Source organism: Emydura macquarii, unplaced genomic scaffold, assembly GCF_026122565.2.
Source record: "Emydura macquarii macquarii isolate MOO-44397 ecotype Brisbane River unplaced genomic scaffold, CSIRO-AGI_Emac_v2 contig_1086, whole genome shotgun sequence".
NCBI classification, from domain to species: Eukaryota; Metazoa; Chordata; order Testudines; family Chelidae; genus Emydura; species Emydura macquarii.
The window spans coordinates 4,465-22,132 of NW_027131223.1; the positions used below are offsets into that span (position 1 = coordinate 4,465).

General features: G+C 49.9%; 1 protein-coding gene and 1 pseudogene across 1 annotated transcript; both read left to right on the top strand.

The window, feature by feature from the left end:
• The first annotated feature begins 634 nt into the window (after positions 1-634).
• Positions 635-1,589, top strand: LOC137151482 (olfactory receptor 52P1-like; annotated as a pseudogene).
• A 13,920-nt stretch (positions 1,590-15,509) lies between these two features.
• Positions 15,510-16,508, top strand: LOC137151481 (olfactory receptor 52R1-like). The gene has a single exon (XM_067545746.1). The coding sequence runs from the start codon at positions 15,510-15,512 to the stop codon at positions 16,506-16,508; it is 999 nt and encodes a 332-aa protein (XP_067401847.1).
• Positions 16,509-17,668: the final 1,160 nt, after the last annotated feature.

The following is a 17,668-nucleotide window of genomic DNA, read 5'->3' on the forward strand; positions in this document are numbered from 1 at the left end:
CCTTGGCTGGCAGTGCGGCACGGCAGCTTCCCTCTGGCTGCGAATCCTGCTCTGCTGCTCTGTGAACGGAGACGTTCGACCAGCAGTGTCAGCAAGTTGCTTTAGGGTTTGCTGTTCTGCAGGGCATTTACTGCTGGCAGAGATGCTGGCTTGACAGCCCTGGGGAAAGCTCAGGGGAGTCAATCTACAGCAGGTGAGATTCCCCCACGCCCTGCCAAGAGCCCGCAGCTCTGACCAAAAGAGGCTGCCTGTAAGGATGGGGAGGGCAGCTGAGCCGCCCGGGACCACTCCACCCCTGTCATCTCGGCTGGGACGGCCCCAAGGGGATATTTAGCCGCCAGCTCCCACAAGAGTCCAAGCTGAGCCATGCAAACCCGTTACGCACCTGCCTGATAATCCTCACATCATGTTCCCTTCCCTCCTCTGCTGCACTATTCACTCCTCCCGGCGGAAGGGAAGGTACAATCAGTAATATTGGCTGGGCTCAGGTCTCTCGCTCAGCTGGGAGCAGGGGGCCTGGTCTCCAGCTGGTTTACACGGGTAAAACGCTAATGGCTCTCTGTCACTTCCAGCCCCGGACAGGACCTGGGAAGCAGGCGTGCCATGGACCAGACCAGACCCAGCCGGCCCCACCATGGCAGCTTCCAACAGGACCACGCCCCAACCCTCCACCTTCATCCTCCTGGGCATCCCAGGGCTGGAGGCGTTGCACGGCTGGATCTCCATCCCCTACTGCTCTGCCTATATTCTGTCCCTTCTCGGAACTGCCTCCTCATGGCCGTTATCAAGACTGAGCCGAGCCTCCACGAGCCCATGTACTTTTTCCTTTCTATGCTGGCGCTCATCCACCTGCTCGTCACCAGCACCGCCCTGCCCAAAATCCTCTCCATATTCTGGTTCAAGGACGGGGCCATTCGTATGGACGCTTGCCTTCCCAGATGTATCTGCGTCACTCCCTGATGTCCATAGAGTCTGGCTTCATACTGGCCATGGCCTTGGATCGCTACGTCGCGATCTGTAACCCCCTGAGACACTCGGCCATCCTGACCCACAGGGCCGTCGCCAAGATAGGGCTGGGGATGGTTTTGAGGGGGGCCGTGTTACTGGCTCCACACCCGTTCCTGCTGAAATGGCTGCCGTAGTGCGAGACCAACGTCATTTCTCACACCTATTGTGAGTTCATGGCCCTGGTGAAACTGGCCTGTGCAGACATGACGGTCATGAGAGCCTATAGTTTGGCCATAGCATTTCTCACGGGCGGGGTAGATTTTGTCCTCATTTTCCTGTCCTACATCCTGATCCTCTGGACCGTCTTCGAGCTCCCCTCCAAAGAAGCGCATCTCCCGGCCCTCAGCACCTGTGGTTCCCACCTCTGTATCATCCTTGTTTCTTACACACCAGCGTTTTTCTCCTTTCTCACCCATCGGTTTGGGCCCAACGTGGCTCCCTACATTCACGTTATTGTCGCCAACGTCTATCTGCTGGTTCCACCCATGACGAATCCCATCATCTATGGGGTCAGAACCAAAAAGATCCGGGAGAGCGTCCTCAGGGTCTTCTCCATCAGGGGCCTTCCAGCTCTCTCGTAGGGGGAAGCACATCGTAAAGGAGAGCCTGACTCAGGGCCCCTCCCCTCGTGTTCTCCACCACCAGGAGACGTCCTTGTACACTCCGCATTCCCAGGAGACCCCCACCCCGGTGACAATCACACTGCATGCCCGTGGTGACGCCAGCAATCGCTGAGCTGGAAAGGGAATGCTAGGACGTTACGGGCTATTTTTAGTGGCCTGCCAGTGCAATTCAGCGACTGGAAACATGGAGATGGAGCCGGCACCAGGTGACCGGCTGCTGTCTGCAGACACCCAGCGCGTGCCCGGCTCTGTCCGTTCTACACCAACACACCTGAGGGGCTCGTGGGAGGACTCCTCTTCTGGGGAACAGCTCCGGGTACACGACTCGGGCTAGCAGCTCTCTCATCCCCTGCCCTCACAGAGGGTTTTCTGCCACAGTGGGATCTTCTAAAAGCTCTGCCCTAGGAATGATTTGGGGGGCGGCTCTGGCCCGTGCGGTGCAGGGGGTCAGACTAGCTGATCACAATGGTCCCGTCAGACCTGGGAACGGATGAGTCTGTGCTTTGAGGCAGTAGGTGCTGGTCTCAGTCCCTGCTGATGACCATGCAGCCTGGGTCTGTGTGGCCAGTGTGTTACGAGCGGGTCACTGCTAGGGCTGGCACGGGGGCTCTTCTTCCATCCCTTTGACCCGCTGTAGCGGGACAGGCCAATGACCAGCTGGCTTAGTGGTCAGCTCACCCCCCATTCTCCGATTGTGCCCCCAAAGATTCTCTCACTAACAAGGTGCGAGGGGGGACAAGAGAGGGGGACCAAGGCCCACCCACCACACCGGGGCCCACCCCAGGCCCTTGGGGGCTATCAAAGCAGCCAGCCCAGTTCTTGAGTTGCCCCAAATTCTGTCCCCGTGTCACTTGCTACCGGGCTGGAGTTGCTCAGTTGGGGGCATGGTGGCAGGCCTAGCAGGCTCTCCTTGGTCTCTTGGGGTCTTGGTCCCTTGATCTCGGAGGGCTTCCCACTGCCAACGGGCTGGGGAGGAGGGACCCCAGTCCCTGCTGCACACGCAGCCTTCCCACAGCTATGGCCACTCCTGTCACAGCTCTCAGCACCCGCCGCCCCCACCTCACCCCTTTCCTGGCCTGGCAGTGTCCCTACCCACCGTTCCTGCCTGTGCCTGAGACCTGGGCACTGGCGCCTTCCCCTCCTGTGAGAGAGGGGCCGCAGGGCGGGTGGTTCTGGTCCGGGCTGCTGCTCCGAGCGGCGTGGGGCGCGGGAGGAATGCAGACCCGATCCAGACTGGGGCCGCTGGGCACTGCGCCTACAGAAAGGGTTTTCAGTTACGGGCCCAAAACACAATCATTTCAGGACCCACTAACCTCAGTGCCGTTCAGCCAGCTCACCCCAGGGCCGTCCCAATCCCCTGCCCTATGCAGCCTCCTGGCTGGCTTTGGCCATGCCGAGTGCTGCACCTGTCCGCACTGACACCAGGCAGGGTTTGAGGCAGTCAGGGTTGCTCCCTGCTTAGCCCAGGTGCAACGAGTGCAGTGAGGACGCAGCGCGGGAGCCGACAGGCCAGTCGGGAGCGCAGAGGAAGCAGGAACGGGTATAAAAGCAGCTCTGGGGGAGCCCAGGTGCTGACATGGGGAGCAGGGCTGTGTGGCAGGTGGGTGAGGCTGTGCATCAGACTCCAGCCAGCTTGGACCTAAAGCTCAGGTACAAAGTCCTGAGGGAAAAGATCATTGTGTGGCTTCTTCCTTCAGCTGTCAGGTCGCCTTTGTTCCTCCAGCCTGGGGGCCCGGAGCAGGCAGAACCCCTGCAATGGGAACGGGCTGGGAGCCCCTTGTCCTGAGCCAGGCCTCTGCGGTAGGACAAGGGATCAGCTTTGAAACTAGCTGGACAAGAGTTGAGAGAGGCTGAAGGATAAGCTCCTGCGTTACCAGGGAAGGCGGGTTGCCGTGCGCAGGCCGGGCTGGCTTCTGTAGCTCACAGGGCAGGAGATAAATGGCGCACTTTGCACTACCCAGCTCGTTACAAATGTACATGGGACCTGCACGGGAACCACAAGCCACCCCTGCCCAGGGGCTGAAGGCTGGACAATAAAGCGGAGTCTAACAAACATCCTGCATGACACTTTTGATCACTGCATCTGAAGCTCTTTAGCTAGCCTGCTGAGCTGCGTTCTCCACATGTTCTGGACAGACTGAGACACACAGAGGTGAAGTGATTTACCCAAGGCCACACAGTGAGTGAGCAGCAGAACTGAGTGCAGAAACCGGGACTCATGACCCCCAGCACCATTGCTTTAGCCACTACATGGCATCGCTTCTCTTTGTGCTGCAGTCGATTGATGCAGTGAGGCTGCATTTGTCATGATGAAGGGAGTTGCAGTCCTTCTCACACAGGAGGGGGTTTCAAAGAAACAGCTACAAAAATAGTTTTCCACACATCTCAGCTTTCAGCCTGGTCTTGCTTGTTTACCAGAGACCACTGGGTGCCTGGAATCCTGCACAGAAGCATAACAACATGCTGCACGGAACCCAATCAGTGCAGGGTGTGATTGTAAGGCCCTGCTTAGTGTCTTTCGGTAGCAGCACCTCAGCCATAATAATCTCCATTTAATGCATGGAGAGCCTGGGGCCTAAAGTAAGCAAGTGACTTGTCCAAGGTCCCCCAGCTCCTTGGAGAGAGAGAGCAACAGGCCTTTGTGCTGCTGTGTGGGCCTGACTAGCCAGATCTGGGATAGATTAAGCAAGGGACTGGCAGCTAGGGACTCGTGTGCTATGTTCCTGGCTCATGTCACTTTCCTTTCTGCTGCCTCAGTTTTCTCATCTGTTCAAGGGGAATACTGTCCAAGAGTAGTGAACTCTATTCTATGAAGCACCTATCAACGGTGAGCTCTGTGTCCACGTGTCACCGTGCCTCACTGGCTCACAGCTGAGAACACCAGATTCAGGACGGACGGCTGAGAAGCAGGGCAGACTCTCCCCACACTGGTGGTTCTTCAATCCCTAGATTATCCCAAGCCAGTAAGAAAAGTGAACTGTCTCACACACTCGTTACTGAGAAGCCAAAAATGCAGTCCCCTTCGACACCCAGCTCTGAGCTCACCACCCAGACACTGGACTCTATGAGGAGTAGTTACTGAAAGAAATTTCATCATGGAGCGGGACCCTCTAATCTCTAGAGATCAGTCACTTAGACAGGTCAATATATCACTCAGGCCTGACCTAGTAATCAGGCTGACACCTATTCTCTGGTAACGAAAAACTAAAGGTTTAATGATGAACGAAGCTTCCTTCTCAGAAATCCAGCCCAGAGAAAAGAAGCAGGAAATGAAGACAAAAGATGGTGATGTCTCAGTGGGTTTTTATAGCCTTTGCCCAGTGTGTGGAATTTTACCGTCTCAAACACAGCTCACAGCCTCTGTTTGTGGAAAGTTACTGGCCCAAGATGGAGTCCAGAGTCCCATGAGCAGATCACATCTCCTTGAACGGCTTGGTGACTCACGGGGCAGCCATTGCTCATATTCTTGCAGAGGTGTGCACAGGAAGAGATATCTGGGCACAATGAGTTTCTTCTGTGGCCCATTTTGAGAGCTCAGTGTCCTTGACAGGCCATCAACACATCGCTGTCTGGCCTTCAGGTACCTTCTACCGGGGGGCGTTACCCAGGGATACAACAGCAGGGTAAGATACCAGTCCATGCCAATATCCATAACATCAGATAGGAAGGAGATCCACGCACATAAACAGGAAAGTCATGCTTGGCAAATCGTAACTTTCCCATTGACACCCTGCATGACAGGCTTTGTCCAAGATTTGCTGCAACTGCACAACAGGGATAGAAATGGTCACATGCAATCAGAGCATCACACCATGTTCTCGTCCCACGAGGGTGCTACAGCTGCTACTGTCATGCGGGCTGACTTGAGAGGGGGGGCAGTTAGTATATTGTGTGACATCAGCATGGCAGAATCATAATAATCCATGTGGGATATGCCATGCCAGGTGTGGTTAGGAAGGTTATGATATGCTAAGTAAGAGAATATTACTTATTTCCATGTGTAATATGTGAAAGGGAAGTTATAGATGTATTTGAGATGTCTGCGTTTCAATTGTGCTGCCTGGGCAACACCCCAGATAGGAAGGCTGCAGAACAATGGCCAGCGTAATGGCCCATTAAGGCCTTCCCAGGTGCGAGGGGCCCAGAGAAAGAAGCCAGCATCACCAATGAGTCACCAGAACCTGCTTACGTGACTGGACCCCAGGCACACCTGAAGAGTCACCAGGATTGGCCCATATGACTCTGGACTCCATTTTAGCTCCAGCAAAGTTCACAGGCCACATGGCGGAAAGACAGAGGATATATAAGATCAAGCCAGAGAAACCATTTTGTCTTTGTTCCTGTCCAGTCTGCAGACATACACCTATCTCTGGATCAACTCATCTTGCAGCTGAACCGAAGGACTCAGACCCATCCAGGTACTGGATGTGAACCAGAGGAAACTATCCAAGCCTGCAAATCTACATTTCTTCCAGAAACCTGAAGTATATGGACTTTTAATCATTTGTATATCTGTGATTTACTTTAACCCTTTAACATTTCTCTCATGGTTTATTTCTTTCTTTTTACAATAAACCTTTAGTTTAGATACTAAAGGATTGGCTGGCAGCGTGGTATTTTAGGTAAGATCCAAACTTATATTGAACTGGTGCTGTGGCTGACCCTTTGGGGTCAGAGGGAACCTTTTTAGCAAAGAGCAGAGAGTTTGAGTAACTGGTCTCTTTGCTGGGCCTGGTGCTGATTTGGGAGCCTGGAGCTGAAATGCAGTGAAGGGGGCTGTGGGCATTTGTGGACTGGCTTCGTGATATCCAGCGTGGAGTAATCAGAAGCAGTTCGTGGCTGGTTGGGAAGCCGGGCTTCAGTGTCACCCACCAGCGTGAGGAGAATCCGCTCTCCTTTTGCAGCCTGCCCTGACCTTGGCATTATCAGGTGGCTACCCTGGGCACGGGTCGTATCACAGCTACCACCTAAAGCTGGGACGTTGCCCAGGTTCTAACCGGGCTAGCGGCTGGGACACTAGAGCCACGGGAGGACGGGAAGAACAGATAAAAGCATGTCTGGCTTCAGGGAGCCTGCTCCTTGTCCAGAGAGAGGAGGAAAGAGTTCTATGAAGAGGTGACTCTTTGTATGAAGAGGTGACTGGCTCTGTGGATGTGGGGAAAGCGGTGGACGTGATATACCTTGACTTTAAATGTGAGACGTGGACGTCTAGGACCGTGGCTGTTTCCTCCAAGTGTAGCCACCAGGCTCCTGGGCTTTGAACAAGCTGCCCAGCCAGGAGGCTTATGAGAGTCCCCGTGTCTTCTGGGACTAGCCCAGGGACAGCCCTCCTCGCTGGGATTCAGTCCTGTGCTGTCGCTGATATTTACACTGTGCTGCCGATGTACTCAGGTCTTTTTGGAACTGTTACAACTGAGTTTATAAAATAAATTCTAGGTTCGGGATACGAGAAAGGGACTAAGAGAAGGCGAGGGGAAAATCCAAAGGTTTATTGGATTACTAACAGCCTAAATACAAGGCTCTAACGCACTCTCTAAACACTACTTCATTCAGTTACACTGAGGCAGAATATACAATCACAACACTGGCAAACGTTAACGGGTTCTCACTAAGGGATGCGTTTGCAACAGTAACCAATCCTAACAGCTTAATTACTAAAAGATACAAATGTAACAGTAACAAATCCAAACAGCTTACCACTTAAAAGGATACAAACACAACCCTAACAACTCTTAATAGCTTACCACTAGCAGGATACCAATCCACAACATTCCTTTTCAGCTGAAGGGTTCGGTGGCAATCTGCGCTGGGTTCTGCAGATTGGAGAGAGTCCCCAGAAACGATCAGGTCCGGAGGAGTCAGGCTAGTTCGGTACGTCAGCCGCCAAAGCAAGGTGGCGCTCTAGATGCAGCCCAGCAGTTTTTCATCTCTGCCTGAGCTTTTCCTGCTCCTAAGCTTTATAGTCAGGCTTACAAAGCACTGGCTACAGATTGGCTGCTGGCAGTTTGAAAAACCCACGGCAGCTGCTTACTGGCTGTTTTGTTACACTGTAACTCTGGCATGCCTTGTGCTGCTGAGTCAACCGCTCTCCGACAGGACTAATTAACCAGGTCAGACCCGAATTGCTGCGAGAGCCCAGAGGAGGTAAGCATCACCAACAGGTCAGTCGGCACGTGGCGCCATTTCATGCAGGCCAGCAAGCACGCGTTCTGACAAGAACATGAAAGAAGGTTTGACTTTTTAATCTTGTGAATGCTGCAGTAGTGTGTGGTAGCAGAAAGCACTGCCACCCAGACCATGCCTCTTCTGACATTCCCACAGCGCCGCCTGCTCCAGAAGGGTTCCAGCAGCTTTACAAACTAGGAACAGTGTCCGGTGCACTCACTTTTTAAGGGTTACATAGCAACTGTTTAGCAGCGCACAGCTGCCCTACAGAACACAGTTTAGAACAGGACAGGAAGAGGAATTTCTTTTGAAACAAGGTCTTCATTTCATGTGTCCAGCCCAATGCAGCTTGAGTCCTTCATGGGAGGCGCTTGGCACAGTTGCATACAAAGAAGAAAAAGAAGAATATTGTATCCAATCAACAGTCCAGGGTGACTCAGTTTACCCACGTTGAAATTTGACCAGGACATTTGAGTTAATAATGTCACTTCTGCTGCCATGTAACATTTTAGTAAAATGATCAGGGCCGCAGTTTTACATTGTGTCTGGAAGTTATTTTGAGCAACCCACACACACCAGCACAGGCCATTGGGATGCGGTCTAATGGAGAGGCAAGGGTCATCAGCAAAATAAATATGACATGTCAAACAGATGTGATTTCTTTTTTTAGACGATAACAAATTTGGTGGTTAAAGGTAACTGGGGAGATGTAACAGACTTAGACCGTTACAAGGTGCTTGATCTAATACGACGTTACATTCATATTAATAAACTAGCACAAGGCAGAATTACTGATGTCTCAGCCCTTACTGACAGCCCTGTGTGTTTGCAGAAAGTGTCTATGTCTCTCCTGCGTCATCTTTCTCCAGATCTGCCTGTCTGCTAGCTAGCCATCCATCCCAGGCATTGACAGGGCGTCAGACCCTATGGAGATCTAGCCATTACCCCTACTTCTCTGACTAATTGACGATCATGTTTAAATGTACACAAATACACTGAGCAGCCAATTCTTCTCTGACTCCGCAGAGAGCCTGGGAGTTCTCCTCTCCCTTTGGGAAGGACCCTTAATTACTGTTTACTCCTACAGATGGATAATGAACACAGAAGTGCAGAGGTGGAGAGACATTGGCTGGTGTCTCCTGTCTGCAGCCTAGGAACCCCACTGGGATTGCCCAGAGCTATATTATAAACCCATTTCCATCCTGCCTGGGCCACTTGCCCTGTGTTGGCTCTCGGCGTGGGATGATGTTGCAGATGCTGCTGTGAGAGAGGTGTGGGACACGGCTACCTGACGGGGGGATTCCCAGGGAAGACACTGTCAGATCACAACTCACAGGTATCCATCGCTTGCTTTAAGGACACTGCTCGAGAGACCTATGCAAAGTGGTCTCAAGTTGCAGTGGGTGAGGTCTAGGTTGGATATTAGGAAAGTTTTTCTCTATCAGGGTGGTGCAGCACTGGAATGGGAATGTTCTTACACTGAGGGATTTCTGCCTGAGATTTAATCTAACTCTGTTATGCTGTAGTTTGAACCCACTGCCTCTTGTCCTGCCTGCAGTAGCAAGAGAGAACAACTTTTCAGTCTTTTTTTATAGCAGCCTTTCAAGTATCTGAAGATGGTGATCATGTCCCCCCATATCTCCTCTTTTCTAAGAGAGAACTCCTCCAGTCAGCATAGGCAGTGTCTACACTGAAGTGAAACAATGGAGCCACTGTAGCGTATTAAGTGTAGCCTAGCCCTCAAGAATATCTTCCAGAGAAGCATCCAGTCTTGGTGTGAAAACATGATGAGTCGGGGAATTCACCACGTCCCTTCACACTTTGTTCTAACCTTGAATCAACCTCAGTGTTAAACATCTGATTGTTATTTCCAACTGGAATTTTTCTGTCTTCAGCTTCCAGTCAGAGGGTCTTGCTCTGCCTTCCTCCACTTGATTAAAGAGCCTGTTATTCCCCAGAGTATTCTCTGCATAAAAGTACTTTCACAATCAAGTCTCCTTTTGATTGTCTTTTTGATAAGATAAATAGATTAAGCTCTCTAAGTCTATCACTGTAAGGTTTTTTCTCCAGCCCTTGGATTGATTTTGTGGCTCTTTTCTGCACCCTATGTAATTATTCATCATCCTTTTAAATAAGTGGACACTACAACTTGACACAATATTCCAGAATCATAGAATCATAGAATGTTAGAGTTGGAAGGGACCTCAGGAGGTGTCTAGTCCAACACCCTGCTCAAAGCAGGACTAACCTCAGATAAATCATCCCAGCCACGACTTTGTCAAGCCACAGCTTAAAAACCTCTAAAGATGGAAATTCCATCACCTCCCTAGGTAACTTGTTCCAGTGCTTCACCATCCTCCTCGGGAAAACCTTTTTCCTAATGTCCAACCTACACTTCCCCCACTGTAACTTGAGACCATTGCTCCTTGTTCTGTGATCTACTACCACTGAGAACAGCCTAGCTCCATCCTCCCTGGAACCCCCTTTGAGGTAGTTAAAGGCTTCTATCAAATCCCCCTCATTCTTCTCTCCTGCAGACTAAACAAGCCCAGTTCCCTCAGCCTCGCCTCATAAGTCTTGTGCTCCAGTCCCCTAATCATTTTTGTTGCCCTCCGCTGGACTCTCTCCAACTTGTCCACATCATTTTTGTAGTGGGGGGCCCAAAACTGGACACAATACTCTAAATGCGGCCTCAGTGCCGAATAGAGGGGAATAATCACTTCCGTCGATCTGCTGGCAATGCCCCTCCTAATGCAGCCCAATATGCCGTTAGCTTTCTTGGCAATAAGGGCACACTGCTGACTCATATCCAGCTTCTTCTCCACTGTATCCCCTTTTCTAGGTCCTTTTCTGCAGAACCGCTGCATAGTTCATCTGTCCCCAGTCTGTAGCTGTGCATAGGATTCTTCCGTCTTAGGTGGATGACTCTGCACTTATCCTTGTTGAACCTCATCAGATTTCTTTTGGCTCAATCCTCCAATTTGTCTAGGTCACTCTGTATCCTATCCCTACCTTCCAGGGTATCTACCAGTCCCCCTACTTAGTGTCATCTACAAACTTGCTGTTGGTGCAATTCATCCCATCGTCCAGATCATTAATGAAGATGTTAAACAAAACCACTGCCGCGTATGGAGATAAAATCATTCCCCTCCTCCCACTCACTAATCCCTCAGCACTTTAACCACTCTGCCAAGCTTTGTGTCATCCACAAATTTTGCCTGGAATGATTTTATGTTTACTTCAGATCATTGATGTAAATGTGGAATTACACTGGGCCTAGAACTGATCCCTGCAAAATTCCACGAGAAAAACGCCCAATCACTGAGAATGGCCCATTTACACCTGCTTTCTGAGATCTGTGCATTAGTCCGTTTTAGTCCATTTAACATGTGCTCTATTGCTAGTGTATGGTGTTAACTTTTTCTATCTGTTTTTTTTCCCTGCTAAATCAAATGCCTCACGGAAATTGAAGTCTGTTGCATCTGTTCAATTTCCTTGATCAACCAAACTTGTACTCTCATTAAAGGATGAAATCGGGATTATTTGACAAGACCAGTTTGGCATAATCCCTGTTGACTGACATTAATTATACTCCTACAATTTAATTTTATTTCAATTTAATCCCGTATTAGCTTTTCCATTGTTTTGCCCAGGATTGGTATCAGGATAACCAACCTGTAGTCATCCTGCTCGCCCTTTTGGAACATTGGCAATCTATTAGCACTCTTCCAGACGGCTGGAATGTCCCCAGTAGTTCAAGATTTATTAAACATTTACATAAGTGGGCTGGAGAATCTCCTATGCCACCTCTTTTACTCACTGGAGCAAATTTTCCAGGCCTGTTCATTTAAAAAACGCTTTTTCCCTAGTAAATGCTTTTTAACATCCTCCTTGAGTGCTAAAGGGCTGCAAAGTATTTCATAACCTCATGTGGTATGAGTACACCAAACTGCTTCTTTCCAAATACAGAACAAAGATATTTACTGAACACATCTACCTTTTCTGTAACAGTAACGAGATTTCTTTCCCCCTTTGGAAATAGCAAGGATTTTTTTTTGTTCTTAATTTACTTAGTAATCTCCTTTTTGTTATATTTAGCCCTGCCACACATGGATATTTCCCTGACGTCTTTGACATCCCTTGTCCATTTTCATAATGTCCCAGTTCTATTGCTTGCTATCTATTTATCCGTTTTCCCATTGGTTGTATATTGCTTCCCCCCTCCCCCCCCCCGCCACCAATTACTGCCTTCCTTTTGCCACTGAACTGGGTTTTTAGCCCAGGTTCTCCACTTGCTTCATTGTGGAATCGTGGCTTTTGGGCTCTCTAATAAACTCTTCTTAAAGAACTCAAAATTTTTCATTCACATTTTCTGTCTACATTTTTCCTCCTAATCAGTTTTGCTGATAATTTTCCAGTTTTGGGGAATTAGCCCTTTGGAAGCACTAAGTGTCTATAGATATTATTGGTTGGGAAGTATTCTCTGTCCATTTGAACATAATCAGTTCCATGCCTATCACATGGCCCCTTCTTTGTCTCTTCTCTAAACTAAACAGTCCCAGGGAATGTGCATGATGACGGCGGCACTGTCAGGACGGTTGGATTGATTTTGCGGGATTGATTGAGCAGCAGTGGAGACCCGCTCAATCGATCTAGATGTCGACTGAATAAATCCACCCCTGCAAAAAGATTAACCCTGTGTCGATGGGAAGGCAGTTCCTGTCAGTGCAGTGTAGTACAGATGCCGTGCTATTAAAAATTTAGGAAGTCCACAGGAGATACTCAAGCTACTTTACATAGCTTACGTGTCTCCCATTGACTGCTGGGAAACTTCGCCAGCAGTGTAGACCAGGTCCCAGCCTTTTCAGTCTCTCCACATATGGCAGTCTCCCCCATTCTCATAGCCTCTCTCTGAAATCCCCTTTATATCTGCTATCTCTTTTATAGATACTGGATGACTGAAACTGAGTGTGTACCCAGAATGGGCTATTGCCATCCCATGCCATAGGCATCCAAATATTGTCTTTGCTTTGGCCACGACTGCATATGAGCAGATGTTTCCATTGAGCTGCTACCAACGACGCCCACTGCTTTCCCTGGAGCTATGTTCTCATTCGGATGCTTTCCCCAGCCCATCTCTTGACAAAGGTTGGGTTGTTTCCACTCTCAGATTTTGAGCAGCTTCGAGGGTGAATTGGGAACTACCTACTGTATGGACTTCATAGCCAGTGTTTCATTGCATTGAGAAAACAAAGATGGATAACATGTATCCACATTGGCGTTTCCTGCTGGAGTCGGTAAGGATTTCCCACACCACAGTGTGTAGGAATTATTGATCAATGGGACACCATCAAAGAAGGAACTGGCATTAGTAGGTCAGTTGTTTATAATTCATTTCTCTGAATAATTAAAATGTCCTTTTCCAGTGTGTGATGAGTGACTGATCTGCTTGTAGCCAAGGGTTTCCTTTTATCCTTCATTTCCCAAGTGAATTTATGATTAACAAACATAGAATCATAGAATCATAGAATATTACAGTTGGAAGGGACCTCAGGAGGTCATCTAGTCCAACCCCCTGCTCAGAGCAGGACTAACCTCAGCTATATCATCCCAGCCAGGGCTTTGTCAAGCCACAGCTTAAAAACCTCTAAAGATGGAGATTCCACCACCTCCCTAGGTAACCCATTCCAGTGCTTCATCACCCTCCTAGTGAAAAACTTTTTCCTAATGTCCAACCTATACCTCCCCAACTGCAACTTGACACTGTTGCTCCTTGTTCTGTCATCTGCCACCACCGAGAACAGCCTAGCCCCATCCTCCCTGGAACCCCCTTTCAGGTAGTTAAAGGCCACTATCAAATCCCCCTCATTCTTCCCTTTTGCAGACTAAACAAGCCCATTTCCCTTAGCCTCTCCTCATAAGTCTTGTGCTCCAGTCCCCTAATCATTTTTGTTGCCCTCCGCTGGACTCTCTTCAACTTGTCCACATCCTTTTTGTAGTGGGGGGCCCAAAACTGGACACAATATTCTAAATGCGGCCTCACCAATGCCGAATAGAGGGGAATAATCACTTCCTGTGACCTGCTGGCAATGCCCCTCCTAATGCAACCCAGTATGCTATTAGTCTTCTTGACAACCAGGGCACATTGCTGACTCATATCCAGCTTCTTATCCACTGTAACCCCCAGGTCCTTTTCTGCAGAGCTGCTGCCTAGCTCGTCGGTCCCCAGTCTATAGCTGTGCATGGGATTCTTCCTTCCTAAGTGGAGGACTCTGCACTTTTCTTTGTTGAACCTCATTAGATTTCTTTTGGTACAATCCTCCAGTTTGATTAGGTCACTCTGTATCCTATTCCTACCTTCCAGGGTATCTACCACTCCCCCCAGCTTAGTGTCCTCCGCAAACTTGCTGAGGGTGCAATCTACCCCATCCTCCAGATCATTAATAAAGATGTTGAACAAAACAGGCCCCAGGACCGACCCTGGGGAACTCCGCTTTTGACCAGTTGTCAGCTAGACATGGAGCCATTGATCACTACTCGTTGAGCCCTATGCTCTAGCCAGTTCTCAATCCATTTTATAGTCCATTCATCCAACCCATACTTCTTTAACTTGCTGATAAGAATACTGTGAGAGACAGTATCAAAAGCTTTGCTAAAGTCAAGGTCGTGATAGATACTCATTGAATGCTAAATAGAGTTCAATGGTCAGGTTATAGACATATAAGGCTAATTAGTAGTTAGAAGGTATAATTATGTATTGGGTATCTAAGTAAGGAGGGCTGAAATGCAAGACATAGAGGCTGAGGCCTGGAAGATTTTGGCCTAGCTCTTTTAGGCCTTACCCATAAGAAAAACTGAAATAAGTAAGTGACTCAAGAATAACCCGATGCCATAAGATTACGGGCAAATATGTGCCAAGGGGTGAAAACGTGAAAAAAATTTACTGGAAGATTAATTTTAAATCCCAAAAATGCTGATATTTCTCTCTTACATGTGCCTTAACCTCAGGGTACAGGTTGTGCATCAATTATAATGAGAGTAAAAGGAATTAGATACAACCTCTAGGAAATGGGCTACCTCAAATTTTTGGGAACACCAGGCCGAGCAGGAGAAAGAGGGCAGACATTTTCATGGACGTGCACAGAATATAGATATAGTCACAAATTGTAGTATATAAAAGACGATGCCCAGATTGGAAAAACTGAGCTTCCCATGGGAAAACTCCAACAGGAAACATCCCTTCACTAATTATCAATCCATGAAAAACCCATCAGACCCTACCAGTAATTAGGAGGAGGTAAATATGTCTGTACCTGTAACTGGTGCGTGGATAGATCTAGGAGTTCTATATGCTGTGACATTCCTAACTTCATTGGTAACTTTAAAAAAATTGATAAAAGTTATTAGACCTTCTTCCTTTGACTGTCTGTGTTCCTTGCCTTGTCCTTCATGTGTTCCTGTGAGCTCTGGATCTAAAACAAGCAGAGGTAACTTTGTGAACTTGACACTGTAGCCACCAGAACTGAATCCACTCATCTTGTAATACAACACTATTAAAATAAAAATAAAAGGCTACATGCTTCCCTCTGAGAACAGCCACCCTTTGTGCAAGTAGCGTCTCATTTTAACACTGTCTCTCCATCTAGGTATTTGCCATGCGACCATCACCCTAGATCCTGGGCACATAAAGGAGTTCAGGGGAAGCCTCGGTACATGCAGGAGACACTGCTCTGCCTCAGAGTTGGACACCTTCTCCCCTACGCCATGTCAGACTCCAACACAACCGACTTCACCAACCCCTCCTTCTTCATCCTGCTGGGCATTCCTGGGCTGGAGGCAGCACATGTCTGGATCTCCATCCCCTTCTGCGCCATGTACGCCATAGCCGTCTTGGGAAACTTCACCATCCTGCTGATCGTGAGGATGGAGCAGAGCCTCCATGCGCCCATGTACTATTTCCTCTGCATGCTAGCTGTCACTGACCTGGTCCTGTCTACGGCCACCCTGCCTAAAATGCTGAGCATCTTCTGGTTCAATTCCAGGGAGATCAATTTCAGTGCCTGCCTCACCCAGCTGTACTTTATTCACTGCTTTGCAGTGATGGAGTCTGGGATGTTCGTGGCCCTGGCTTTGGATCGCTACGTGGCCATCTGTGATCCCCTGAGACATTCCACCATCCTGAGGCACGCTGTCGTGGCCAAGATTGGCCTGGCTGTGCTGCTGCGGGGTGGCCTGCTTGTACTGCCCTTTCCCTTCCTGGCAAGGAGATGGCCTTACTGCAGAACCAACATCATCGCCCACACGTACTGTGAGCACCTAGCCGTGGTGAAGCTGGCCTGTGCCGACATCCGGAGCAGCAGCTACTATGGGCTCTTGATGACATTCTTAGTGATTGGACCAGATGTGTCTTTTATCACCTTCTCCTATACTCAGATCATCAGGGCCATCTTCAGTCTACCCACAAAGGACGCCCGGCTCAAGACTTTTGGTACCTGCAGCTCCCACCTCTGTGTCATTTTAGCCTTTTACATCCCATGTCTTTTCTCCTTCCTCACACACCGGTTTGGCCACAATGTGCCCCTGTATTTCCACATCATCACTGCCAACATGTACCTCCTGGTGCCCCCCATGCTAAATCCCATCATCTATGGGGTGAGGACCAAACAGATCCGGGACAGGCTGCTCCACCTGCTTACTCATAAAGGGACCTAAAGTTTTCTCCTGGTGTCCTGGATATCAGTCTGAGCTCCATGAAGAGCTGGCTGGTGACCTGGTGCGGTGGCTTCCTTCCTAGGTCACTTACAGGACAGTCAAAGAGACATTAGAGCCTTCCCAGGCCCTTTAAAAACACCAAGACTGGTTGAATCAGAGAGACAGAAGAAGCTGGGGCAGAAGAGAGGCACAAGGAAAGACAAGGGGACTCTTTGGTTGCAGGGGTATGGTTGCAGCAAAGAAACAGACTCCAGCTGGAGGAGAAGCTGGACAGGCTGCAGGTCGGTTGCAGTGCCCAGCTCTGTGGCTCCTGAAACGTAGTGTTTCCAGGGCTCCCAGCAGAGTGTGTCCTGCAGGGGTGGTTTAGGATCCATGTTGGATATGGGCAGCCCTGTAATGTACCTCATGTGCCTCTGTGTTCAACCCTTTCCTTTTCCTGGCAGGGTGACTGGGATTCCCTGTGGCCGAACATGCCCACCACCTCTCCCTATGTCAGCTCCCTCCAACGCCAGCGCTTTCTGCCCTTCCTCCCTTATTCTGCTTGGCCTGCCGCTGCTGGAGCATGAGCACCAGTGGATCTCCATCCCCTTCTGCTCCATCTACATCACCGTGCTGCTGGGCAACGCCGCCCGGCTCTTCCTCATCAAGGTGGAACCCGGCCTGCGCGAGCTCACGTCTCTTTCTCTCCATGCTGGCCCTGACCGACATCACTCTGTCCAGCTCTGCGCTGCCCAGGATGCTGGGCACCTTCTGGGTCAGAGCCTGGGAGATCAGCTGTGCTTCCTGCCTGGCCCAGATGTTCCTGACCCATGTTCGAGGGGGCTGCGGCCCCTCGCCAACACTGGGCAGAGAAGAGGCTGGCATCTCCCAGGACCAAAGGCCGGGAGCGGGCCAAGGGGGAAATCAGGAGCCTGAGACGGACAGCCCCCACTGCCAATGGGGAGTGGCCAACGCTCCAGGTCAGCCCGATTTACAGGGCAGGCAGGCCAATGAGGGAGTTGGGACTAGCTGGGGTCCCGTCCTCTGTGTGAGCTGGCACTGCCTGGGAAGAGCAGGGCCGGGCTAAGGACAGAGCCGGGCCTGAGCCAGGGCAGCTGGCACCAGAGGGGCCGAGGGGCCACCCGTGGAGCTGGGCTGGAGGCTGAGCAGCAGCCGTGCTG